The sequence below is a fragment of the Anomaloglossus baeobatrachus genome, chromosome 6 (genome assembly GCF_048569485.1).
Source record: "Anomaloglossus baeobatrachus isolate aAnoBae1 chromosome 6, aAnoBae1.hap1, whole genome shotgun sequence".
NCBI classification, from domain to species: domain Eukaryota; kingdom Metazoa; phylum Chordata; class Amphibia; order Anura; family Aromobatidae; genus Anomaloglossus; species Anomaloglossus baeobatrachus.
The window spans coordinates 45426307-45453494 of record NC_134358.1 but is presented as its reverse complement, the minus strand read 5'-3'; the positions used below and the strand labels follow the sequence as shown (position 1 = coordinate 45453494).

The following is a 27188-nucleotide window of genomic DNA, read 5'->3' as shown; positions in this document are numbered from 1 at the left end:
TTCAGATCCCAGGGCTCTAACGGCCGCTTGTACGGAGTGCTGAGACGACAACTCCCCGTAGGAACGTGCGTACCTGAGGAAGTCGTTTCTGAAAAAATACAGATAGCGCTGAGACTTGTCCCTAAAGGGAACTGAGCGACAACCCTTTTTCCAACCTAGATTGCAGGAAGGAAGGAAACATAGACGATGCAACCGGCCAGGGAGAAACACCCTGCGCCGAGCACCGAGATAAGAATATCTTCCACGTCCTGTGGTCAATCTTGGCGGACGTTGGTATGCTAGCCTGTCTCATGGTGGCAACCACGTCCTGAGGTAATCCTGACGACACTAGGTTCCAGGACTCAATGCCACACCATCAGGTTGAGGGCCGTAGAATTCAAATGGAAGAATGGCCCTTGAGACAGCCAGTCTGATTGGTCTGGTAGTGCCCCCGGTTAGCCTACCGTGAGGCACCACAGAACCGGGAACCACAACATCCTCGGCCAATCTGTAGCGACGAGGATGGCGCGGCCGCAGTCGGTCCTGATCTAGCGCAGCACTCTGGGCAACAATGCCAGAGGTGGCACATAAGGTAGCTGGAACTGCGACCAATGCTGAACTAAGGCGTCTGCCGCCAGAGCTCGATGATTGTGAAACCGTGCCATGAAGCTGGCACATTGTTGTTGTGCCGTGACGCCATTAGATCGACGTCCGGCCTCTGTCAGCGGCGCCAGATCTCCCGAAACCCGTCCGGGTGAAGAGACCATACCCTTTCGGCCACACCCCGGCGACTTAGGAAGTCAGCTTCCTAGTTTTCCACGCCTGGGATGTGAACTGTGGATATGGTGGATGCCGTGTCTTCCACCCACATCAGAACCTGCCGGACTTCCTGGAAGGCTTGCCGGTTGCGCGTTCTTCCTTGGTGGTTGATGTATGCCACCGCTGTGGAGTTGTCCGACTGAAGTCAGATCTGCTTGCTGTCCAGCTGCTGTTGGAAGGTTTGTAGGGCAAGATACACTGCTCTGTGTTCAAGAACATTGATCTGAAGGGTGGACTCTTGCTGAGTCCACGTACCCTGAGCGCTGTGGTGGAGAAAAACTGCTCCCCACCCTGATAGACTCGCGTCTGTCGTAACTATCGCCCAGGATGGGGATAGGAAGGACCTTCTTTTTGACCATGAGGTGGGAAGAAGCCACCACCGTAGAGATTCCTTGGCCGCCTGAGAAAGAAAGACGACTCTGTTGAGGGAGGTCGACTCCCCGTCCCATTGGCGGAGAATGTCACATTGTAGTGGACGCAGATGAAACTGCGCGAAAAGAACTGCCTCCATTGCTACCATCTTACGTAGGAAGTGCATGAGGCGTCTCAATGTGTGCGACTGGTTCTTAAAGAAGAGATTGCAGCCCGTAGTGAATGCTGTTTGTCTAGCGGAAGCTTCACTATCGCTGAGAGAGTATGAAACTCCATGCCTAGATATGTTAGCGATAGGGTCGGGGTCGGATCTGACTTCAAAAAGTTGATGATCCACCCAAAACTCTAGAGAGTCTCCAGCGCAACGTTCGGGCAGTGTCGGCATGTTTCCTAAGAGAGTGCCTTGACAAGTAGATCGTCTAAATATGGGATCACAGAGTGACCCTGAGAGTGCAGGACTGTGACTACTGCTGCCCTGACCTTGGCGAAGACCAGTGGGACTGTCGCTAGCCGGAAGGTAGAGCTACGAACAGAAGGTGTTCGTCTCCTATAACGAAGCGTAGAAACGCTAGTGCTCTGGATCAATCGGCACGTGTGGATAAGCATCCTTGATGCCTAATGATGCTAGGAAATCTCCTTGGGACATTGAGGCGATGACATGGCGGAGGGATTCCATCCGGAACCGCCTGGTGTCCACGAGCTTGCTGAGCAGTTTTAGATCCAGAACGGGACGGAACGGCCCGTTCTTATAGGCACCGCAAATAATTTGGGGTAAAAACCGTGACCTTGTTCCTGAAGAGGAACGGGGGTCATCACTCTTTCTGCCTATAGAGTGCACCCTGTTTGCAGAAGAGCAGCGGCTCGGCCGGGAGGTGGAGAAGTTCTGAAGAATCGAGTTGGAGGACGAGAAGTGAGCTCTATCCTGTACCCGTGAGACAGAATGTCTCACACCCAACGGTCATTGACCTATGGCAGCTAAATATCGCCAAGGCGGGTGAGCCTGCTACCGACCGAGGATGCGGAGAGAGGAGGCCGCAAGTCATGAGGAAGCCGCCTTGGAAGCGGGTTTTCAGACTGTCTCTTTTTTGGGCGTGACTGAGCCCGCCAAGAATCTGAGCTCCTCTGATCCTTTTGAGTCCACATTGGACGAGGAAAAATGGGACCTGCCCGAGCCTCGAAAAGACCGAAACCACGACTGCCTCCTGCTCTGTTGGGGTTTGTTGTGTCCGGGCTGAGGAAAGGATGAATCCTTACCCCTGGACTGTTTAATGGTTACATCCAAACGCTCACCAAACAGTCGGTCAGCAGAAAAAAGGCAACTGGTTAAGCAACCTTTTTTGGAAGCAGAATCTGCCTTCCATTCACTTAACGAGCAGACCAGGCTCTGCTTAAAAACACGGAGCAGCGGAGGCTACTGCCGTACGGTTCGCAGAGTCTAGGGCAACCTGAATCGCGTAAGAAACAAATGCAGACATTTGAGAGGTTAAGGATGCCACCTGCGGCACAGATGTACGTGTAACCGTGTCAATCTGTGTAAGACAAGCTGAAATAGCTTGGAGTGCCCCAAGGGTGAGAATGCTGGAGCCAACGGTGCGCCGACAGTCTCATAGATGGATTTAGACCAGAGATCCATCTGTCTGTCAGTGGCATCTTTAAGTGCAGCTCCATCTCCCACTGCAACTATGGATCTAGCTACAAGCCTGGAGATTGGAGGATGCCGCTTGGGACACTGGGTCCAGTCCTTGACCACGTCAGGGGGCAGGGATAACGTGTATCCTAAGCCGTTTGGAGAAGCGCATATCTGGATAAGTGTGGTGTTCCTGGACTGCCTCTCTGAAGGCAGAGTGGTCCAGAAAAATACGTGAAGCTGACTCCTCCACTGGAGGAGCTGGGTGAGAAATAACCAACATTCTATTGATGGACGCCATAAGATTATTCACTATGGCGTCACCATTAGGTGTATCCAGATTGAGAGCGGTCTCAGGATCAGAATCCTGAGCCGCTACTTCCGCCTCATTACACAGAGAGTCCTTCTGCTAGGACCCTGATGAAACCGAGGGCCGCTCATAGTGAGCCCGCTTAGGCTGTCTGGGACTGACGTCTGTGCAGAGCCGTGACTCTGGGATGCGTGTGACATTCCCGGAGCTGTTAGTTGTTCACACTGAGGGGGGCCATGGATCAATGATTCAACAGTGCCCATGTTGTGAGAGACATGTCCGGACTGCTAGGCTTCTAGTATCATAGCCATAGTCTCAGAAAATCTGTCAGTAAATACTGCAGACACCGTCCTCATCCTCTGGCCATTAGCAGAGACTCCGGCTGAGTTGGATATAATGGGGGTCTATGTAACCTGCCGGCCGTATAGCCGTACATGCTGTACCGGCTGCATAGAAAAACATGTGGTTCTGCACCTTTGTTTTACACAGAGAATATGCTGATAACTCCTCCGCACAATCCAGGAGGGTATATACAACGTGCGACCAAACAGTGCAATGTATATAGTACAAGCATATCTATAAGTGCACTTCTGCACTAGTGGGGTTAGCACCACAGGTGCTGCTTAACGCCTGTTGCAGCGATTGTGTGACTATCAGAATGCCAGGGTCTTCCACACTTGTCTCTGTATCGTACAGAAACTGACACTAATGGCTGCCGGCGTCCTTGTAGAGAAGGAAGCCGTGGGCGTGCCTGAGAAAGTGCGGGAATCCGGTTTCACAGTGCACACAGTGAGAGGGGTGGAGTATGCAAAACATACTCCAGCTCTCAGCGCTGCTGTGCTATGCAGCGTCACGCCCCTACCCTGACTGTCAGGCCTGTGGGTGGTAACGAAGGGAGACTAGGCCCAGAAGCCGGGGACTCGAGTTAATAAGCGCGGCCGGCATATCAGTGCTGGCCGGCGCGGAAGTCCCCGGCGCACCACAAATCCCAGCGGCGCCTTAAATAAAAATGGCAGCGGCGGTTAGCGCAGTAGTCACCCAATACACTAACACACCCAGCAACGCTGTGGTGTGCGATGGCACTAGTGCGGACAGCGCCGCTGTCCCTGGCGCACTAACACACCCAGCAGTGCTGCCGTGTGTCTGCGCGGTCCCCACAGGGACACAGAGTACCTCCATGTAGCAGGGCCATGTCCCTGAAGATACTCCGCTCCATGTCCAGCAGATACCAGGGGCTGTGGATGGAGCACGGTCTCAGTGCCTGGAGACCGATAGAATCCCACTTCACCCAGAGCCCTGTAAAAAGGGATGGGGAAGGAAGCAGCATGTGGGCTCCAGCCTCCGTACCCGCAATGGGTACCTCAACCTTAACAAACACCTCCGACATGAAGTGGGGTGAGAAGGGAGCATGCTGGGGGCCCTAGTATGGGCCCTCTTTTCTTCCATCCGACATAGTCAGCAGCTGCTGCTGACTAAACAGTGGAGCTATGCGTGGATGTGTTGCCTCCTTCGCACAAAGCACAAAACTGGTGAGCCAGTGATCCCACTGGGGGTGTATAGCCAGAAGGGGAGGGGCCTTACACTTTTAAGTGTAATACTTTGTGTGGCCTCCGGAGGCAATAGCTATACACCCAATTGTCTGGGTCTCCCAATTAGGAGCGAAAAAGAAAGAGCAAAAAAATTTCAATTGCGGAAAAATTGCAAAAAAAAAGTGCAATTGCATGATTGTTTTGGGGAGGTTTTATTCATACCGTTCACTATATAGTAATACTGATGTGTTGGTGTGATGTCTCAGGTCGGTGCAAGTTCGTAGACAACAAAAATGTATAGGTTTACTTTTATCTAAAGGGGTTAAAAAAAATTCTGACGTTTTTCCTCAAAAAATGGCACACTTTTTGCACTATTTTCCGCAACCCATAGCGTTCTCATTTTTCGGGACCTGGGCTCAGCGATGGCTTATTTTTTGCGTCTCGAGCTGACGTTTTCTAGTAGAACCATTTTTGCGCAGATGCTACGTTTTGATCGCCTGTTATTGTATTTTATGCAAAATTTGTGACCAAAATAAAAATTGTAATTTTGGCATTTGGAATTTTTTTTTGTTTACCGATCAGATTAATTTATTTTATATTTTGCTAGATCGGGCATTTTTTTTTTTTTTTAACTCTTTACTTTTCAATAGGGTGCGATTTGAACTTTTAATTTTTTTTAAAAAAAAAAATAGAAACCTAAAATTTTTTTTTTTTTTTTTTTACTAGTCTCCCTAGGGGACTATAAGGATCAGCATTCTGATCACTCATTCATTTTTCCTGATCAGAGTACACAGCTCAGCACAGGAGAAATGCTTGTTTTCTGTTACAGGCAGCGAGTTATGATAGCGACATGAGTCATCACATGATTGTGCTATTATAGCAACCATCAACTCCCTATGATCACGTCATGTGGACTTCGATGGCGGCGGGTAGGTGCGCGTTATCCGCGCCAGGCATTTTCGATGACGGCGGGTAGGTGCACGTTTCCTGCTCCAGGCATTTAGCTCTGTCACATTTTGACAGTGCAATTTTTAGGGGGTTAACAGGCGCGGGTGGATCGCGGATCCACCTGCACCTGCGAGGCACACGTCTGCTGTTCAAATCAGCAGATGTGCGGGGATCTCAGCTGGCTCATTGCACCAGCTGGCGGTGATTACCCCTTAATGATTTATTACGTACATTGGTACGTCCTCTGTTAATGGGTTAAGGGCACTGCTGCCTCAAACGCGTCAGTTTTGTAATATGGCTCCTGTCTTCAAGTTTTAACGATTTGCAATAAAATTTCAAGTTTTATTTTGGCAAAACTGACTCCATTGTAGATGTATTGGGAGTAATGGAACAACTGCGGCAAAAGTCTACACAGCCTTTAAGGCTCATTCAGGCGTCTGTGGATTTCGGTGTGATCGCAGACCTCTTTACACAGATAGGTCAGGAGACCAGTGGCCAAAGTGTGACCGCACCATAGAAATAAATGAAGCGGTCACACTCCGGTTGGGAGAGCCGCGGCCGGTGAGTGCTTTAGCGATCCGTGCTTGGGCGTCTGAATGAGGGCCTTACTTGGCATTTATTATTTAGCATGTTGTGTTTAGATTTTGAGAAACACGAGTGTATCATCAGAAGCCGATCGCGCTGGGTGATGGTTTTGCTACTAATTTACACAATTGCATTAATAATACAGAGCTGGGCGGACTATATATTGGCAGCGCACCTTTTCTAATTCCACCAGGAAACTGTCCAGGGTCTCGTCTGATAATTTGCCCACTTCAAACATGGTCACCGCATGGCTCTTCAGGTTCTGTAACAGAAGAGAAAGTCCACAGAGCGGGGAAAGTATAAGGCTGCTTTCACACTAAGTTTTTTTAGCATGCGTCCTGAACGTTTTTTTAACGCAAAAACGGATCCAGTGCAAATGAGTTTTCATTTCAATGCATTTGCAATGGACTCGCGTCAACATGCGTTCACCTGCGCTTGCGTGCGTTATAGTGAGGATCCAGCGAGTTGCAGTTTTTTTAACTTGTTTCAAAAAAGCTACTTGTAGCGTTTTTGAGCTGCGTCCAAATACTGCAAATTGCTGGATCCTGACTATACTGCACACAAACGCATGTGAACGCTGGCATGCTGATAGACAGGATCCTGCTTGCTCTACTGAGCATGCCCAAAAAACAGCCTGCCGTGATCAGTCCCTCCCCCCCCCTCCCGAGAGCTGGAGGCTCGTAACCAAGGTAAACATCGGGTAACTTGCTTGGATACCCGATGTTTACCTTGGTCACGTGTGAGGAAGCAGACGCTCGTAACCAAGGTAAATATCGGGTATCCAAGCAAGTTACCCGATGTTTACCTTGGTTACGAGCCTCCGCAGCTGTCAGAAGCTGGCTTCCAGTCTCACGTTCAGTTACCCTCACTCCCGATCACATGACTCCAATGCCCGCCCATAAACTTCAAGTCACAGGATCCTGAAAAATAACACATGCGTTTGCATGCGTTTTTCTCTGCAAAAACAGGATCCGCTTTTGCAGCAAAAAAACCTTCATGACGCATGTTAAAAAAACGTAGTGTGAAAGAAGCCTAAGTGACGCTGCACGGCGAGGAAATCCTGCCTTAAAAGGGAAAAAAGGTATTAAAGATCTGCAGCAACCTAAGGTTCTCCCCAGACAAGCCCCAAAAAACTGCATCTCCAAATAGAACATAGCAAGTGTGAACAGATGCCAGCTGCTATAACTATACAAAAACAGACTAATTAAGGCTATATGGAATATACTTAAAATGAAGGTGCTTAAGGCTCTGTTCACACTAGAAAAAAGATTTTTCTCAAGAAATTTGAGTCTGATAGATTAGCGCACTTGCAGTCAAAAAAACGCACCGAAAACCGCATGCGTTTTTTGTGCAGTTTTCCCACAGGTTGGCCCCCTCCGTTTTTTTTTTTTTTACAATTATCTATGGCAAAAAACGCAGGTACTTGCAGAAAAGAAGTGACAAGGAATGTTCTTGAGAAAAGCACGCAGTATGCACATGGCTATTTTTTTCCCCATAGGTTGTGCTGGGGAATGTCTGCAGAAAGGTTACAACCATTTTCTCAAGAAATCTCTAAAAACACGGGTAAAAACGCAGTGTGTGAACAAGGCCTAAAGGAGAAATTGGCCATTTCATGTGAGCCCATCAACCGCGGCAAGGTAACCTGTCACCGCCTCCTATTCTGACTGTGTTCTTCTGCCATCAGCCCCAGGGTGGTTTTAAATTAGTGTCAGATCCTACCTACCCATATATTTTTAGACTTTTAGCCCAGGAGAAACATAATGTTAGGTTCCAATCAAAGAAAGATCACCTTGCCGTGGTTGATGGGCTCACATGGATTGGTCAATTTTTGCACTAAGCATATTCTTATTATTAAGTATATTCCATACAGCATTAAAGCAGTTTAAATGTCATATAGTCTATGTTGGCATTCAAGCTTACACAGTGCTGCTGTTTACTTTTGTCTGTGTAGTTTTTATTTTTTTTTCACAGGTTTTCAAAGATTGCGGCAATATTTCATTTATTTTTTTTGGGGGGTGGGGGGACAGACAATGTGAACATGGCCTTACCGGTGATAAATTACCCATCATGAGGAAGGCCGTGAGAGTGGAGTCAAACAAGAAGGCGATGCGCTTGGTGTGCCCACTCGTTAGGTTCAGGCTGCTGACACTGGATGTCTCTGCTAGCGAACGAGAGAAAGAAAAAAAAAAAAAAAAAGATAGGGAACATCATTATAGATAGAACAGTGTTGGTAGTGGATATAACTTTTCTGTTTGTTTTAGACCTAAAAGGAGTTGTCCCAAGTTGCTGATCGGTTGGGGTCCATCTGCTGGAAACCCCAATAAATCCTGAGAACGGGCTGTGAAAAGTTACATTTAAATGGAGAGGTGGCCGTAAATGCAGACACCCCCTCATTCACTGTCTATGGCACGGCTCTTTGCCCTTTCTGCCCCCCACCCCCCCCCCCAATATATTCTGACCTGTCCATGAACAGTAACATACAGAAGAGGCTTCAGTCCCTCCACGTAGGGTCTGTGTTACCTGCGTCGTCCTGGCTGTTGGTGTCGGTGTCGGTAGCTGAAGACAACAGATCTTGGACAGGACTTTTGCTTTCCGTGCTCTCCCAAGAAAGCAGCATCTTCTGTGGATCCAATGTGGTCCTGCACATCAGAAGGTGCACGTATTAGTGCTAGTGATGAGCGGGGGCACTACTATGCGCAAATTGTTTACAACGTTTTGTGTTTTTCACTGTTTCTAATAGTCTCCTTATGGGACTAAGACCTGAGATCATCTGATCACTTGTGCTGTATACATATTGTCACGTAGTACAGAGAAGACTCCTGGAACTACCTGGGAAGGTAGTTAGCAGGTAGACCACTAGAGGGCGGTAGAACAGTCTGAACGCCGGATCATAACATGGAGGTCTCATTAGTACACAAGAAAGAAGCAAGACGTAGTCAGGTGGAAGCAAAGAGTCGATAGCCGGGAAGTCAAGAGCTCAGAAGCGGGGAGGACAGGGAAGGGGACAGGAATGGAAAATAAGGTATGCTGACGGGGAATGGACAGACACTGACAGGACAGAGAACAGAGCAGGTCAACAACTAGTCAGGAGAACGCGGCAGGGCAGGAGGAGGGGGCAGGGCGAGGGGGCAGGGCAGGGGAACACGGCGGGCAGACAACTAGTCACTCCCAAACAGAATGCAGCAGAGCCAGAAAATCACTGGCATACCTCCTTAGGTGCAGTGCCAAAATATAGTGGCCTGACCTCCGGAACGAGGCAGGAGGAATTAACCCCTCTAACGTGGCCTGTATCAGCTGAGCCAAGAATAAATCATGACATATACAGTACATTGCAGCAGATGGTGAAAATCACAGTCTCCTTTGAAGCCCGGCCACTGACAGGTTTCAGAGGAGAGCTGTAATGACAAGCACAGCGGTCTTTACAGACCCCCCTGCTGTTACACCAACTCCTCACCAACTCGTATATGTCACAGGTGCGCCGATGGAAGATTAAAATGGCACACCCCCATGCCAGCGCGTTTTAAATGTTGCTGTCAGAGTTCGTCTATGGGATTTAACAGGTAAATAAACACAAGCGGGGCTCCACTCCATTCGCAATTGTTAGCCGAAGGTCCTAGCTGTAATACACAGCCATTACGTGCCGAATATGAGGATTGCACCCCATGAGCCCATTCCATACACCCGCTCCCGACATGTGCAGTACATGTATGGCGGATGTTGTAAAAGTGTTAAAGCACCATTCCAGCGGTTTGGTTTTTTTTTTACCAGCATAATGGTTCTTTAAACCCAAGTCCCCTGTCCCTAATCCTATACTCCCCTTCTGGTGGGCTTCACCGTTTTTGCAGATTGTTTCCTATTAGCACTCCAACTTTGACCTCTGCTACAAAATCTAAAAACTCGTTCTAAAAGAACTGTTGCAGCCAATAATCTAAGTGATACATCATTGGATTCATTATCTCTTTTCTATCATCATGATGGCCTCAGATGAGGTAGCAAAAACCTGCTGACAGATTCCCTTCATGTGATGAAACTTTTGCTGCCAGAGGAACCTCATGAAATATGGATTTTACTACAGCTAAACTCAGTAATATCTATTTGACAAGGGCGCCACCTAGTGGTGATTTCAGGCAGACAATATTTTACCATTTATAGTGTTATTTACATCTCCAATATTTTACCCCAACATGTAGTAGGTGTAATAATAATATTAGCAAATACCTCCAATTAGAAATGTAGTATGGTTCTCTTGATTAGCCATGTCACTTACCTCATGTGCAGGGCATTGTAGCTTAGGGTATCCATGGTTGCAATCACTCAAATAGTGAAAGTTAGTGGCCAGTGGTCGTAACCATGGATACCTAAGCTGCAATGCCCTGCACATGAGGTAAAGAGACAGAGCTAATCAGGAAAACTATACTACATTTCTAATTGGAGGAAAAAAAAAAATAATAAAGCCAGCACTAAATGTGCACTAAAAATTCCAAACTGTACTTATTAAAATTTTGAGATTTTTGGCAAAAAAAAAAATTGCACTTTCTTGAGCCTACCCCGCCACGTCACGGCAAATCTCATTAGGGCAGTCCTACTCTAAAATATTTTTATATAAAATGTGCCATACAGGCCTCACATATGAAAATTGCCCCAAAGAGATTTGCCGTGACGTGGCGGGGTAGGCTCAAGAAATTGCAATATTTTGCCAAAAATCTCAAATTTTAATAATAAGTACAGCTTGGAATTTTTAGCGCTGTAGTGCACATTTAGTGCTGGCTCTTGTTTTTTTCATTTCTAAATGGAGGTAGTTGCTAATATTATTATGTCTGCTTCATATTGGGATAGGAGAGAGATATATAGATATATATATATATATATATATATATATATATATATATATATATATATATATATATATATATAAATAAAGAGAGAGAGAGAGAGAGAGAGAGAGAGAGAGAGAGAGAGAGAGAGAGAGAGATCTCTATCTGTCTGTTCCTGTGCCGCCGTGCCCTTGTCTGTGTTCTGTCCCCTGGTCGTCCCTCCTGTCCTGTGTCCCCCCTCCTATTTCCCCACTCGGTTCCTTCCTCCGGTACTGACCTTAGCCTGACTTTGACTTCGCTTCTGCTCGCTCCTCCGGTCCTGCTTCTGCCCGTACGGTGTTTGACCCAGCCTGTCTGACTATTCCTCACATACCCTGCAGTTCTGCCTCTCAGCTGTGCTGATTAGGCAGTGCATGAGAACGCTGTGCATTTCCTTCCTGGTTCTCATTGCTCGGTGTAGTGTCGTCTGCTGCAGAGCTCTGGCTCCCCCTGGTGGCAGCATTACACTATCTATATCTATCTATATCTCTATCTCTCTATATCTATATCTAGATAGATAGAGATATAGATAGATATAGAGATATAGATAGATATAGAGATATAGATATAGATATAGATAGTGTAATGCTGCCACCAGGGGGAGCCAGAGCTCTGCAGCAGACGACACTACACAGAGCAATGAGAACCAGGAAGGAAATGCACAGCGTTCTCATGCACTGCCTAATCAGCACAGCTGAGAGGCAGAACTGCAGGGTATGTGAGGAATAGTCAGACAGGCTGGGTCAAACACCGTACGGGCAGAAGCAGGACCGGATATCTATCTATATATTCCAAGTTATTTGATTGCAAACAACTGAAGATTCAATGTGCCAGCACCTGCTGTTCCTGCTAAACGCCCAGTGACATCCCAACAGGGCAGTCTTGCAGGATTAGTCCTTTTGATGCCACAGACACAGAGGTGCTAATGGGTCACAATGGCCGCCGGAGGCTTCAAAGACCTGCGCGGTGGGTCCAGGCTTATAAGGTTTTAGAGCATATGACTTCCTACAGAATCTGTACGCCGCTGGGGCAGGAGTCTTCTGAGTAATCGATGGGGGAGCGGGTCACGTTCAGGACCCAGACCTCCACTGATCAGTGTAGAATTAATGCACCTACAACATATCGAGAAATACCGCAAAGGTTTAGTGACTAATGTAAAAGGGAAAAGTCTGAGAAGATTTACTTAAGTCGGTTCACAGACGGCACGTTCCTCCATGATGGGTGCAGCTGATCGGGATTGATCACTTGTCCCTTTTTAATGGCAAATCCCAAGCGGCAATACATGGACACCGCATTCTGGAGACGAAAAAAAGAAAAACACATCACATCTGCCGGATCCATTTCATATAGAATTTCACAGCCAATCTCTTTAGAGCTGTGCACTCCGACAACAACAGTGGTTATAATAACTTCTCCCTAATTTACAGCCGGAAGAACAGCTCTGGAGCAAAACCTCCCGCTGTAAAGGGACTAAGACAACACATACAGAGCAAATTCTGCTCTTAAAGGGAACCTGACATATCAGGGAGAAAATTAAGTTATGTCCTCCCTGCAGCTGATTGCTTCCAGTCATTGGTGTGGAGCAGGAAGCTGTACACAGAAACAAAAAACTGATGCAGGCTGTCAGAGCCCCTGGGAGAGATTACAGCCGCACTCACAGGATAGTGTACACTGATTGTTATCGCTCCCTGAACCGCCGTAATGACTGGAAGAAAGCGGCTGCAGGGAGGATACAACTTCATGTTCGCCTCGTAGCTGCTGTTAAAGCAGGTTTTTAACTTTATTTACTTGCAAATTAAATAAAAAAAAAAAAAAAAAGGATAACTGTGGAAGTTTAAGACGTTGGTTCCCGTACCTTTACTAAAGACAAGTCGATCTCCAAGACATTTGCAAGCTGAAAAAGAACAGTAAAGGGTTAGATGGGTGCAGCTAAACTCGGGCTTCTATGGGATGGTTCAGTAGTAGCACCAGGTATGGCTGCCGTATAGTGGACATTATACATACTTAGGTTGAAAAAAAGCCCCCGCTCCATCTAGTTCACCCCTCCTCCACCAGTTCTACATTTTGTCACAAAGTCACTTATAACCAACAATGTTGTGTGTAGTGTGGAAATCATTCAGCCCTGATATAAAAGCGGTTATAGTATCTGCCATTACTACCTCTTGTGGTCGGCATTCCACAGTCTGACTGCTCTAACTGTAAAGAACCCTTTCCTATTTAGCTGCCGGAATCGCTTTTCTGCCACTCGCAGTGATGCCCCCTGGTCCTTAGTATTGTGTTTGGAAGGAATAAGTCATGTGCCAGTCCTTTATATTGACCACACATGTATTTATACATATAAATGAGATCTCCTCTGAGACGTCTTTTTCCTAAGCTAAACATATCTAACTTTTTCAACCTGTCATCATATGGGAGGCCTCCATTCCTTGTAATAGTCTAGTTGCCGCCTTTGAACTGACTCTAACTTCTGAATGTCTTTTTTAAACTGTGGAGCCCAAAACTGGATCCCATATTCCAGATGTGGCCTTACAAGTGATTTTATAGAGGGGTAACAACACGTTGGGATCACGGGATCTAATCTCTCTTTTTATACGCCATAAAATCTTGTTTGCTTTAGCAGCTGCTGCTTGACATTGAGTGCTGCTGCTCAGCTTATTTGTAATGAGAATACCCAAGTCCTTCTCCTGTTCTGTGGTCCCGAGTTTACTTCCATTTAATGTATACGCAGCAATAGGATTTCTCTGTCCTAGGTGCATTATTCTACATTTATCAACATTAAATCTCATTTGCCAAGTATCTGCCCATTCTGACATCTTATCCAGATCATTTTGTAATATTGTACTATCAAGGTCAGTTTTTAATATCCTACATAGTTTGGTGTCATCGGCAAAGACTGACACTTTACTATCAATCCCATCCACAAGGTCATTCATAAAGAGATTAAAAAGAATTGGTCCTAGCACAGATCCCTGCGGCACCCCACTGCTGACTATGGCCCATTTAGAGAATGTACCACTTATGACTACTCTTTGTTTCCTATCTTTTAGCCAATTCCTTACCCAGTCGCATATAGTTTCCCCCAGTCCTTGCTTCTGGAGCTTTACTATAAGGCTATTATGTGGTACAGTATCAAATGCCTTTGCAAAGTCAGGGTAATCATTTTGCCAGACCTTGTTTGTATAGGAGTATAATCTAAGTGTAGCACCCCTGAGGTATCAGGTGCCACAAAATATGTAACCTGTGGACAACCCAAACCTTGGAATACCGGTGTCGGTAAACACACCAGCACAATCACACATACACTAAACCCCATGTCAAACCTGGGAAAACTGCCTAGAGACAGATTCAAAAGGATGGCCACCTATTTGTTGGTAAGCATCCAATCTGCTAGGGAGAGACAAAATGGGGCGGGGCTAGTTGCTAGGTGGGGATTTGGTGGGAGGAGAAAAGTCAGTTGTGGTTGGAGAGAGACTCAGAGAGTCAGAATTGAGAGAAAGGGGGAAGTGAAGGGTTTTAGGACAGTCGTCATGGGTGTTAGAACTGAAGCTAAAAAGAGAAGGGTTGCTGTGGAGTAAGGAACCAGTGCTCAAGGAACTGCAGCACCCTGAGGTATGCTACCCCAAGTGGTCTGTAGGGTCCTAAGGCTTTCTGGAACGCCCTCTGCTGACAACCAACACCTTACACACAGGATAACAGTGGTCAGATGTGAGAACCAATCCCTTAGCTGTTAGCCTGGGGAAGGGGCGTGGCTTGTGGGAAGTGACAGGGGTTGCTAGGCAGAGGAAAAAACAACGGTTGAAGGAGTGAGAGGGGTGTAAGGATTGTGAGGAGACCCCAAAGGGCGCCTAGGAGGTAGTAGCCTGAGGGTAGACAGAAGATCCCAAGTACTACGCATGACGGGGTACAGGACCCCAGAGTAGACAACAGCTCCAGGCGGTCTGCTGATCCAGCCGTGTGTGGTGACTTCCAGGGTACCACACTACCCATAGGCTCAGGGACACAGCCTCATATATAGGACCCGGGAGAGGGCATCGAGAAGTAGCCTACCCCGCAAGGGACCGCGAGGCCTGTCATACTGGGCACGGAAAAACAAAGGAGTGGAGCACCGCAGATCACCAACAGCTTCAGGTAAGGGGACCATCAGCTCTGCAAGTGCATGGAGGGCTCAACTGGGACTCACGTCAGCACCGGGACAAAAGAAAGTCTGTTGACCAGCCGTGCCAAACTGCACTTAAAACATCCAGTGAGTAAAGACCGGTTAATCTGCAAGAACTGTGTAGTGTCTGTTACTGGCGCACCACAAGGCGCAGCACACCTACATGGGACTTAAGCCCTTACTGGCAGAGAGCGCGAACACCCCTGCTGCTATACCATCTGTCCCTAAAACCACAGCAGCGACAGGACATCTTATTACCACAACCCGCCAGTGGCGTCACGAGTGACATACAAAATAACCCTGTTACCGAGCGCCCCCAGGTCACGAAACCGGGCACGGCCACCTGTGACGGTGTTCCCCATTATCCACTACCCGGAACCAAGTATCCCATGGGCCTGGGGCGTGGCAGCTCTACACAACCAAGGGTTACCAGAGAAGTGCGGGACCAGGATTCACAGAATCCAGCACAGGCGGGGATCAGAACCCTTGAACGGGAGTACGCTTCAAGCTACCTGTTAAATCTGCCAGGTGAGGGGATCCTCAGGGTCCCTCACCAACCTGAGTGTCAGGAGCAAAGCACCTGGGGACAGGAGTCCAGTCCATTAAATTGTCCAGGCTGCCTGCTATACGGGTAAAGACTGTGAAACAGAGGGGATCGCAGGAAGCTTTATGCCACGGGGACCCACCAAAAACCAACGTGTGCACGGAGGACAGCTCAACAGGTCACTAACTGGCACTGGGAACAAAGAGGGAACACCTGAAAACCAGCACCACCCGGGCACTGGTACCAGAACAGCGAGTAAAAAAGAGAATTTTGTTTACTTACCGTAAATTCTTTTTCTTATAGTTCCGTCATGGGAGACCCAGACCATGGGTGTATAGCTACTGCCTCCGGAGGAAACACAAAGTTACTACACTCAAAACGTGTAGCTCCTCCCTCCCAGTATATACACCCCCTGCTAGCCAGTCCTAGCCAGTTTAGTGCAAAAGCTGAAGGAGGACATCCACCCACAAGAAGAGACAGAGTAAAAACCGGAGGAACCGGAACCTCTGTCTACAACAATAACAGCCGGTGAAGACACCGGAACAAGAAACCTGCCAACAGGCAATAGGGAGGGTGCTGGGTCTCCCATGACGGAACTATAAGAAAAAGAATTTACGGTAAGTAAACAAAATTCTCTTTTTCTTTATCGTTCCTATGGGAGACCCAGACCATGGGACGTTCCAAAGCAGTCCATGGGTGGGAATAAACAGACAACTGAGAAGCAGGCAAAACCTAACTTCACAAATGGGCGACAGACGCCTGAAAGATGCGTCTGCCTAAGCCCGCGTCTGCCAAAGCATAAGCATGGCTTGGATAGAGCTTCGAAAAAAGTATGCAGACTAATTCGAGCTGCAGTCTGACAGACCTACTGAGCCGTAGCCTGGAGCCTGAAAGCCCAAAAGGCACCGACAGGTCTGATCAAATGTGCTCTGATCCCCGGCGGGGAAGGCACTTGAGTACACTTGTTGGGCCTCGGAAATGGCCGACCTAAGCCAACGACCCAGGGTCGGCTTAGATGCCGAGAGACCGCTACGCTGACTAGCGGTCAGCACCAGAGAGAGGTGCACTGCCTAATAACGGCGGTGCAAGACACATAGATCCGGAGCGCCCGCACCAGATCCAGGATATGCAACGCTTTCCCAAACGATGAACAGGAGCCGGACAAAAGGAAGGCAGGAAAATTGCCCCGGATAAGGTGGAAGCAGTAACCACCTCAGGGAAAAAAGTCCGGAGTCGGACGGAGACCACCTTGTCTTGATGCAAAAGGCCAAGAAGGGGGTGACTCCGAGAGAGTACAGCTAGAACTCTCTGGCGGGAAATTATAGCCACTAGAAGACTACTTTCTGTGAAAGATGAAACAAAGAAACCTCCATAAGAGGCGCAAAGGGGGGTTTCCGGGAACCGGGAGGACCGGATTAAGGTCCCAGGGCTCCATAGGCCGCAGGAAAGGCGGAATAATGTGAGATGCGCCCTGAAAGGAGCGCACCGGAGCCAGCCGGACGATACGCCGCTGGCACATACTGACAGAGCCGAGACCTGTCCCTTATGAGGGATAGTCCTAGCTGTAAACCGGACTGTGAAAGAGACAGGAGGGTCGGCAAGGCTAAAAAGGTCAAAGGACACTTTGAAGCTCGAGTCATAGCGGAGATGACTTCAGGAAGGATACCAGAAGTCGCCAAGATCCAGGACTCAAGATCTACGCCGTCAATCTGAGAATCCAGAATTCTGACGGAAAAAACGGACCCTTTTGAGAAAAGGTCTGAACGGTCCGGAAGATGCCATGGCAATCCAACGGACAGAAGGAGCAGGTTAGGGTACCAAGCCTGCCTGGGTCAGTCTGGAGAATGAGAATGACCCGACGGCCCCCTTAACTGATCTTGCGCAGGACTCTGGGCAAGAGGTAGAGACGAAGCTGGGATCAAACATGAACCAGTGTGCCTACCGCAATGGACCACGGTTGGACAGCTGAAATAGTCTGCCTCGCAGTTTTCACATCTAGGATGTGGGCTGCGGATATGGTGGACTAGGAGTCCCTTGTCCACTGAAGAATGATGAGCCGCCAAGATTGCCAGACGGCTGAATGTCCCGCCCTGGAAGTTGATGTAGGAAAACGCTGTCACGTTGTCCGACTGGCTCGAATGTGCCTAGCCGCCAACAGATGGTGAAGGCTTAGAGAGCTAGAAATACAGCTCTGATTTCCAGCACATTGAACCAGAGGGCTGAATCGGACAGAGTCCAAGCGCCCTGCGCTCCACGGTGGAGATATACTGCTCCCAAGGCGGAAAGACCAGCACCCTGGTGAGGATCACCCGGGACGGGGCTAGGAAGGAGCATCCCTGAGACAGAGTGGCCGAAACCACCACTGCAAGGAGCCCCTGGTCAGTGGCGAAGCCACCACTCCGAGAAGGAGGGAGGTCGCGTGTACAGCGGAAACCCTCCAGTCTCAGAGGACGCAGGAGAAACTGGGCAAGGCATCGCTTCCATTGACGCCACCGTCTGACCAGCACCTTATTTGGTGTCTGATAGAACGACGTCGACCCGGAGGGACTACTGATCGACTAAGAGCAGCTTCACAAGTGCCGACAGAGTCTCGAATTGCGTCCCTGAAAACCTCTGGTGCGAAGTCAGAGTGGACCTGGACAGAATGACAAGCCACCCGAATAGATTAGAGTGGCGAGAGTAAGCGAAGTATTCTACTAAGAGTCTGCGCTGGATGAAACCCCGAGAAGAAAACCGTCCAGGGCAAACGATCACTGCCAACCCCTAGGGGTGCAGGACCCTAATCACAGCAGCCCCAAGGAGAATACTCGAGGGGCCGTGGCTAACCCAAAGGGAAGAGCCACGAATTGGACCACTCCGATGGCAAAACGTAGTCAACGCTGGTGTGAAACTGCGATTGATCCTTGCCGAAAGGCATCCCTGATGCCGATGGCTGCTAGGGAATCTCCTTGGGTTCTTGATTGATCCGGTGAAAAACACACGGAACAAGACCGAGACTCCATGTGAAAACGCCACACCTGACCATGCTTGAAAAGCTAAAGATCCAGATCGGAAGGCACCGCCCTCTTCGGGGACTAGAAATAGATTTAAGCAAAAATCTCAGAACCGTTCCCAGTCGGGAACCGGAACAATTACTCCGTTGGCCTGCAAGAAATGCCACGGCCTGTGAGAAGGCGGCGGCCTTGGAGCCGGGAGAAGTTGACAGAAAAAATCTGTTTGGCGGGGGGACAGAATTCCATCCTGTAGCCATGGGAGATATAAACTCGCCCCCACTGAACGGAGACGTGGTAGAACCATACGTCGCCAAGTGGAGAGAGCCTGCCACCGACCAAGGAGGTGGTTGGCGTGGCCAGATAGCTCGGAGGAAGCTGACTCCGAGTCTCCTGCGGTCTTCTGAAGACGCAGCTTCAAGCCATTTGGTTCTATGAACTAAGGCCGAGCTAGAGGACGATCAGAAGGAGGAACGGAAACCACCGAAACCTCAACTGATTCCTGCCCTGGTTTAGGTTTGTGGCAAGGAAGAACTCTCGTCGCCGAGAGCTTCCTAAATTTCATCTAGTTGGTTCCGAAGAGACTGGTCCCACCAAAGGGGAGCCCAGCAAGGAACCTCTATAGAGGCATCTGCCTTCCATTGCCGAAGCCACACCTGCGGATAGCGAGGAAAGTAGCCAAAACCACCGCTGTGCGGTGTCCAGCATGGCAGACTTGGCAGAGGATGGAAAGACTGAAGTCTGGAGGTTCAGGCAACCGTCTTGGGCATAGAGTCCCTGTGAGGGAATGCATCTCCTCTGAGGAGCCATCAGCCACTGACATAACGGTCCGGGCTGAGCCACCTGAGGTGAATGAGCCCACCTCTTGACCATCATTGGTGGACGGGGGAAACCCAGTCCTCAGAATCACGCTTCATGGGAAGCGACTGTCAGAGCGGACCCTGGGCTGGTTACAGGGGCCTGACAACTGCGTGGTTAAGGAACACACGTTGTGTTCACCTAGATAAGGTAACTCCGGCGGATTGAGGTCCAGTACAAAGTTAATGTACCGTGGGATCCTTATAGAGGTGCCGTCAGCCACTGATACAACTATCCGGGCTGAAAGTCTGGACACCGGAATGGCCACGCTTGGCGAATGAGTACACTCCTTGACCACCTCTGATGGGAGGGGGAGACAGGCAGCAGAACCCCGCTGTGGGATCTGCAGGACAGGCTGCGGGCTTGGACGCAGCGGGTTGAAAACTGGAGTGGTTGAGGAACACACTCCTCGTCTTGTTAAAGGTATACTGATGCCTTTTTGCCAGCGGGGAATACTCCCCTGATACAGGCGGATGGAGGTCCAATATAATGGACGCAATCTAATCAATCGCATCCTCGTCATCTACGGACGGATCAAAGTACGTAAAGCAGCGTCCGAGCCCCTGATAGAGACATCCTCCTCGTCCAGTGGGTCAGCTCGTATCGGAGCTGCGGGACGGGGAGGACAGGGGACCCTGCGTCTCCCTGTCAGGAGGACGGGGTCTGTGAGCTTTGCTGAGCAAGCAGAAAACGCCCTGAGAAGGGGGTTGCATGCTCAGGGGATGCCGGGACAGCCGACCCCTGGAAAAAGAGATTCCCCCAGGGGTCAGCCACCGAACCCGGAGCAGCTGGAGGGACCATGCATGAGGCTCCAAGCTGAGGGGCCACAGCTGTTATGAGCTCGGTACAGCCGTACGAGACTACCAGCAGTGGATAATAAAAAACAGCCTGCAGCCTCGCTCTGTGAGACCTGCTGCAGAGGTGGGGGGCTCTGTCTAGAATGTGTAGAAAACACAAGACAGGGGTTCAGCCTGGGGAGACTCCAGGCTGAGGCACCACCACCTAAGAACCATGACAGTATGGGTCTGTGCCGGTTCAGGCAATATGAGCTTACATGCAGAACATGTAGTGTACAGCCTTGGAGCTCTGCTCCTAGTGAGACATGCTGCTGAGGAGGAGGTTCTATAATAAAGAATTAACTCCTTCACGATGCCCTGATAGTATATAACCAGAGGTTGTGACTTGTCAGGCCGCTGTGAGTGCCCCCCCAGGTTCCAAGCCTGGACCCCCAGCCAGGTATTCACTCCCTCTGCACTGCAGAGCAGCCAGCGCCGATCAGCGTACTAAGAACGCTGAGAAAATGGCGCTAGAGTGAGGGGGGAGGGCGGGGGTTAACCAAGGAGCGGGAATCGGAGGGCTAAGAAATGTACAGGGGAGGGAATCATCTCCTCAACAAGGAGTGTCCTCCCCTGTGCAGAGCGGCCGGCGGGCGGTGCTGCAGCGTCCCCCTGCATGACTGACATGCAGGGGAACGAGACGAAACTAGGCCGCGGCCGAAGCCGGGGCCTAGAGTTAAACATGCGGCCGAAAATCAGGCATCATCGGCGCGGTACACAGAAAAAAACAGTGGAACCGGCCGGAAACACAGTACAAGCAGCATTATCAAAGTCAAACACTGTCCCCCTAATAAAGTGCCCCACATTGCAGAAGGACCCTCTGAATAACGTCTCTATACTTAGCTTTGAGACACAGGGTCCAGTCCCTGGTGGGGTGGGGGTCCAGTGCTCCGTCCAGCAGGGTCCTGTCAAAGGGCTGCGGATGGAGGCCGGTCTCCTGCAAAGCAGTGAGAACCGTGTTGGCTCCCATTTCAAGCCAGAGCCCCAGCATGGGATGGTGAAGGAGCGCGGCATGAAGGGCTCTTGCCCTGAATCAACCTTAACAGCACCGCCGCCAGGGGGGTGTGAAGGGACATGCCGGGGGTCCAGTGGACCCGCTTTTCTTCCAAATCTGTAGAAAAAATGAAAATCAAAAAAGGATGCATGTGTGTGTGTGATCTCTCCTGACACAAAGCAAAAAACTGGCTAGGACTGGCTAGCAGGGGGTGTATATACTGGGAGGGAGGAGCTACACGTTTTGAGTGTAGTAACTTTGTGTGTCCTCCGGAGGCAGTAGCTATACACCCATGGTCTGGGTCTCCCATAGGAACGATAAAGAAAAACAGTTTAAACTGCAGTGTGTGGCTTGAATCCCTTCTACCTTGGTGCATCATCAGCTTACACCGCACACTACATCCACCATCATCCTCTTCCGGGGCCTAGCTCTACCTGCGGAAGGTCAGAACACCTGAGCTGCATTATATTACCCGCCCCAGGAAGATCACGCAGCAGCGCCCCCTACAAAAAAGCCGCAACCCGCAAGTGGCAAAGTCAAAAACTTTTATTTATTTTACTTTTATATATTTTTTTTTTTCACCCTTTTTTGGATTGACCCCCGGGGTCACGGAGCCGGGCATCGGCTGCGACCACAACTCCCCTGTTCACCCCACGCCCAGGACTGAGTATCCCATTGCCCTGGGGCGTCACATAAGCATGCTCTAATCTGAGTAAAGATTATTGTACAGGAGGAGGTGAGCTGTGACATCACACTGTGAATGCTGGATCCTTTTCATGACCAATGATTGTACAGGAGGAGGAGGTGAGCTGTGACATCACCTATTGTGATTGGTGGATCCTAAGTTATCTACTGTATATATGGGCATTATTGTACAGTAGGAGGTGAGCTGTGATATTACATATTGTGAATGGTGGATCCTGTGTTATCTACTGTATATAGAGGTGTTATCAAGTCATTGTACAGGAGGAGAAGGTGAGCTGTGACATCACCTATTGTGAATAATGGATCCGGTGTTATTTGTTATTATGATCCTGAAAATACAAGGTGAACACATATATGCTGTAGAGATTATATGTTCTGAAATCTTCTATATTTGTGTTTCAAATCAATATAAATTTGCTAAATATTTGATTTCCTGCAATGCCTGGGAAAGAAGGGAATTTTGTTTACTTACCGTAAATTCCTTTTCTTCTAGCTCTAATTGGGAGACCCAGACAATTGGGTGTATAGGCTATGCCTCCGGAGGCCGCACAAAGTATTACACTAAAAAGTGTTAAGCCCCTCCCCTTCTGCCTATACACCCCCCGTGCTCCCACGGGCTCCTCAGTTTTGGTGCAAAAGCAAGAAGGAGGAAAAGATTATAAACTGGTGTAAAGTAGATTCAATCCGAAGGAATATCGGAGAACTGAAACCAAACAACATGAACAACATGTGTACACAAAAAAACAGGGGCGGGTGCTGGGTCTCCCAATTAGAGCTAGAAGAAAAGGAATTTACGGTAAGTAAACAAAATTCCCTTCTTCTTTGTCGCTCTATTGGGAGACCAAGACAATTGGGATGTCCAAAAGCAATCCCTGGGTGGGTAAAATAATACCTCGTAATAGAGCCGTAAAACGGCCTCTTCCTACAGGTGGGCAACCGCCGCCTGAAGGACTCGTCTACCTAGGCTGGCATCCGCCGAAGCATAGGTATGCACCTGATAGTGTTTCGTGAAAGTGTGCAGGCTCGACCAGGTAGCCGCCTGACACACCTGCTGACCCGTAGCCTGGTGCCTCAAAGCCCAGGACGCGCCCCCGGCTCTGGTAGAATGGGCCTAGAGCCCTGAGGGAACCGGCAGCCCGGTAAGCTTCGAGAATTGGTTCCTTGATCCACCGGGCCAGGGTTGATTTGGAAGCCTGTGACCCTTTACGCTGGCCAGCGACAAGGACAAAGAGTGCATCCGAGCGGCGCAGGGGCGCCGTACGAGAAATGTAGAGCCTGAGTGCTCTCACCAGATCTAACCAGTGCAAATCCTTTTCACATTGGTGAACTGGATGATGACAAAAAGAGGGTAAGGAGATATCCTGATTGAGATGAAAGGGGGGTACCACCCTTGGGAGAAATTCCAGAACCGGACGCAGAACCACCTTGTCCTGGTGAACACCAGGAAAGGGGCTTTGCACGACAACATTGCTAGCTCAGACACTCTCCGAAGTGAAGTGACTGCTACTAGGAAAATCACTTTCTGCGAAAGGCGTGAGAAAGAAATATCCCTTATTGGATCGAATGGTGGTTTCTGAAGAACCATCAGCACCCCGTTCAGATCCCAGGGTTCTAACGGCCGCTTGTAAGGATGAACGATGTGACAACCCCCTGCAGGAACGTGCATACCTGTGGAAGTCTGGCTAGGCGCTACTGGAAAAAACACAGAGAGCGCTGAGACTTGTCCCTTAAGGGAGCCGAGCGACAAACCCATTTCCAGTCCAGATTGAAGGAAGGACAGAAAAATGGGCAAGGCAAAAGGCCAGGGAGAAAAACCCCGAGCAGAGCACCACGACAGGAAATTTTTCCACGTCCTGTGGTAGATCTTGGCGGACGTTGGTTTCCTAACCTGTCTCATAGTGGCAATGACCTCTTGAGATAATCCTGAAGACGCTAGATCTAGGACTCAATGGCCACAGTGTCAGGTTGAGGGCCGCAGAATTCAAATGGAAAAACGGCCCTTGAGACAGCAAGTCTGGTCGGACTGGTAGTGCCCACGTTTGGCCTACCGTGAGATGCCACAGATCCGGGTACCACGACCTCCTCGGCCAGTCTGGAGTGACGAGGATGGCGCGGCGGCAGTCGGCCCTGATCGTGCGTAACACTCTGGGCAACAGTGCCAGCGGAGGAAACACATAAGGGAGTTGAAACTGCGACCAATTCCGAACTAAGGCGTCTGCCGCCATAGCTCTGTGATCGTGAGAGCGTGCCATGAATGCCATGACCTTGTTGTTGTGCCGGGACGCCATTAGGTCGACGTCCGGCCTCCCTCAGCGGCAACAGATCTCCTGAAACACGCCCGGGTGAAGAGACCATTCCCCTGCGTCCATGCCCTGGCGACTGAGAAAGTCTGCTTCCCAGTTTTCGACGCCCGGGATGTGAACTGCGGAGATGGTGGAGGCCGTGGCTTCCACCCACATCAAAATCCACCGGACTTCCTGGAAGGCTTGCCGACTGCGTGTTCCGCCTTGGTGGTTGATGTAAGCCACCACTGTGGAGTTGTCCGACTGAATTCGGATCTGCTTGCCTTCCAGCCACTGCTGGAACACTTTAGGGCAAGATACACTGCCCTGATCTTCAGAACATTGATCTGAAGCGAGGACTCTTGCTGAGTCCACGTACCCTGAGCACTGTGGTGGAGAAAGACTGCTCCCCACCCTGACAGACTCGCGTCCGTCGTGACCACCTCCCAGGATGGGGGTAGGAAGGATTTCCCATGCGATAATGAAGTGGGAAGAAAGTCACCCCCTAAGGGAAGCTTTGGTTGCCTGAGAGAGGGAGACGTTCCTGTCGAGGGACGTCGGTTTCCTGTCCTATTTGCGTAGGATGTCCCAATGAAGAGGACGCAGGTGAAACTGCGCGAAAGGAACTGCCTCCATTGCTGCCACCATCTTCCCCAGGAAGTGCATGAGGCCCTTCAAGGGGTGTGCTTGACCTTGAAGGAGAGATTGCACCCCTTTCTGTAGTGAACGCTTGTTGATCAGCGGAAGCTTCACTATCGCCGATAGGGTATGAAACTCCATGCCAAGGTATGTGAGCGATTGGGCTGGTGTCAGATTTGACTTTGGAAAATTGATGATCCACCCGAAACTCTGGAGAGCCCCCAGAGAAGCGTCGGGGCTGTGTTGGCATGCCTCTTGAGAGGGTGCCTTGATCAGCAGATCGTCCAAGTAAGGGATCACCGAGTGACCCTGAGAGTGGAGGACCGCAACTACTGTAGCCCTGACCTTGGTGAAAACCCGTGGGGCTGTAGCCAGGCCGAACTGCAGTGCCACGAACTGCAGGTGTTCGTCTCCTATGGTGAAGCGCAAGAAGCGTTGGTGCTCTGGAGCCACCGGTACGTGGAGAAAAGCATCTTTGATATCGATCGATGCAAGGAAATCTTCTGGGGACATTGAGTCGATGACGGAGCGGAGGGTTTCCATCCGGAACCGTCTGGTCTATACGTGTTTGTTGAGCAGTTACGGGTCCAGGACAGGACGGAAAGACCCGTCCTTCTTTGTAACCACAAACAGGTTGGAGAAAAACCCGTGACCCTGTTGCTGAAGAGGAACAGGGACCACCACTCCTTCTGCCCTCAGGGTGCCCAGCGCCTGCAGAAGAGCCTCGGCTCGCTCGGGAGGCGGGGATAACCTGAAGAATCGAGTCGGGGGACGAGAGGCGAACTCTAACTTGTAACCGTGAGACAGAATGTCTCTCGCCCAACGGTCTTTTACCCTTGGCAGCCAGGAGTCGCAAAGGCGGGAAAGCCTGCCACCAACCGAGGATGCGGATTGAGGAGACCGAAAGCCATCAAGAAGCCGCTTTGGTAGCGGCACCTCCGGTGGTCTTTTTGACTTAGACCGCCATGAATCGGAGAGCCCTTGATCTATTCAGAGGCCTTTTGGACGAGGAGAATTGGGACCTGCCCGCGCCCCGAAAGAACCGAAACCTCGACTGCCCCATCCTCTGTTGGGGTATGTTCGGTTTGGGCTGGGGTAAAGATGTATCCTTTCCCTTGTATTGTTTGATGATTTCATCCAAACGTTCGCCAAACAGTCGGTCGCCAGAAATTGGCAAACTGGTTAAACGCTTTTTTGGAAGCAGAATCTGCCTTCCAGTTCCGTAGCCACAAGGCCCTGCAGAGTACCACCGAATTGGCGGAAGCAACCGCCATACGGCTCGCAGAGTCCAGGACAGCATTAATAGCGTAAGACGCAAATGCCGACGTCTGTGTGGCTGCGTCAATTTGCGCTTTACCTGCTGAGATAGCTTGTAGCACCCATACGGCTGCAAATGCTGGTGTAAAAGAAGCGCTGATAGCTTCATAGATAGATTTCAACCAGAGCTCCATCTGCCTGTGAGTGGCATCTTTGATTGATAGACGCTATAAGATCGTTCACTATGGCGTCCCCGTCAGGCGTATCAAGATTGAGAGCGGCCTCAGGATCAGAATCCTGATCAGCTGTCTCCGCTTCATCATCCAGGGATTCCCCCCGCTGAGACCCTGACCAATATGAAGATGTCGAGGGAATTTCCCAGCGAGCTCGCTTAGACGGTCAGGGGCTGGGGTCTGTATCAGAGACCTCACTCTGGGATCTATGAGACACCCCGGGGAGACCTCTGGTCCAACTGAGGTGGGCCAGGGAGCAATGATTCAACAGTGCCCCTGTGCTGAGATACCGGTCTGGATTGCTCAGTGGATCCTGCCGGCAGAGGGGTCGTACATGCGGCGCAGGCAGCATAGTAAGCCTGTGGTTTGGCGCTCCTGCCTTTTATGGGCGCCATGCTGTTGACTTCCCTGAGCAACACAATATATATACAGAATCAACTGTGCACCATACAGTGTAAAGCATATCTTATAAACATATGATTTAAAATTACACTCCTGCACAAATGTGGCTAGCACCACAGATTCTGCATACCCCCCGCATAAAGCGGTTGTGAGGCCACCAGGGTCCCTGCCTGGGTCTGTCAGAATTTGTCCCCCTCTGCAGCATTCAAGGAGCTGACAGGAATGGCTGCCGGCTTCTGAGGAGAGGACAGTGAGGGGGGTGGAGTATGC

At 49.8% G+C, this 27188-nt stretch overlaps 1 protein-coding gene across 2 annotated transcripts in view; it reads right to left on the bottom strand.

Annotated features, from left to right (window-relative positions):
• FAM91A1 (family with sequence similarity 91 member A1) overlaps positions 1 to 27188 on the bottom strand; it is a 194358-nt gene that overhangs the window by 110453 nt on the left and 56717 nt on the right. The window contains exons 10-14 of one of the 2 annotated variants that reach the window (XM_075352899.1): positions 12878 to 12916; positions 12206 to 12318; positions 8690 to 8808; positions 8218 to 8327; positions 6345 to 6431 (exon numbers count right to left, since the gene is read on the bottom strand). In XM_075352899.1, the coding sequence (XP_075209014.1) occupies positions 6345 to 6431; positions 8218 to 8327; positions 8690 to 8808; positions 12206 to 12318; positions 12878 to 12916 (468 nt within the window). Of the gene's footprint in view, positions 1 to 6344; positions 6432 to 8217; positions 8331 to 8689; positions 8809 to 12205; positions 12319 to 12877; positions 12917 to 27188 lie in introns of both variants that reach the window. The other variant, XM_075352898.1, reaches the window with a different exon arrangement.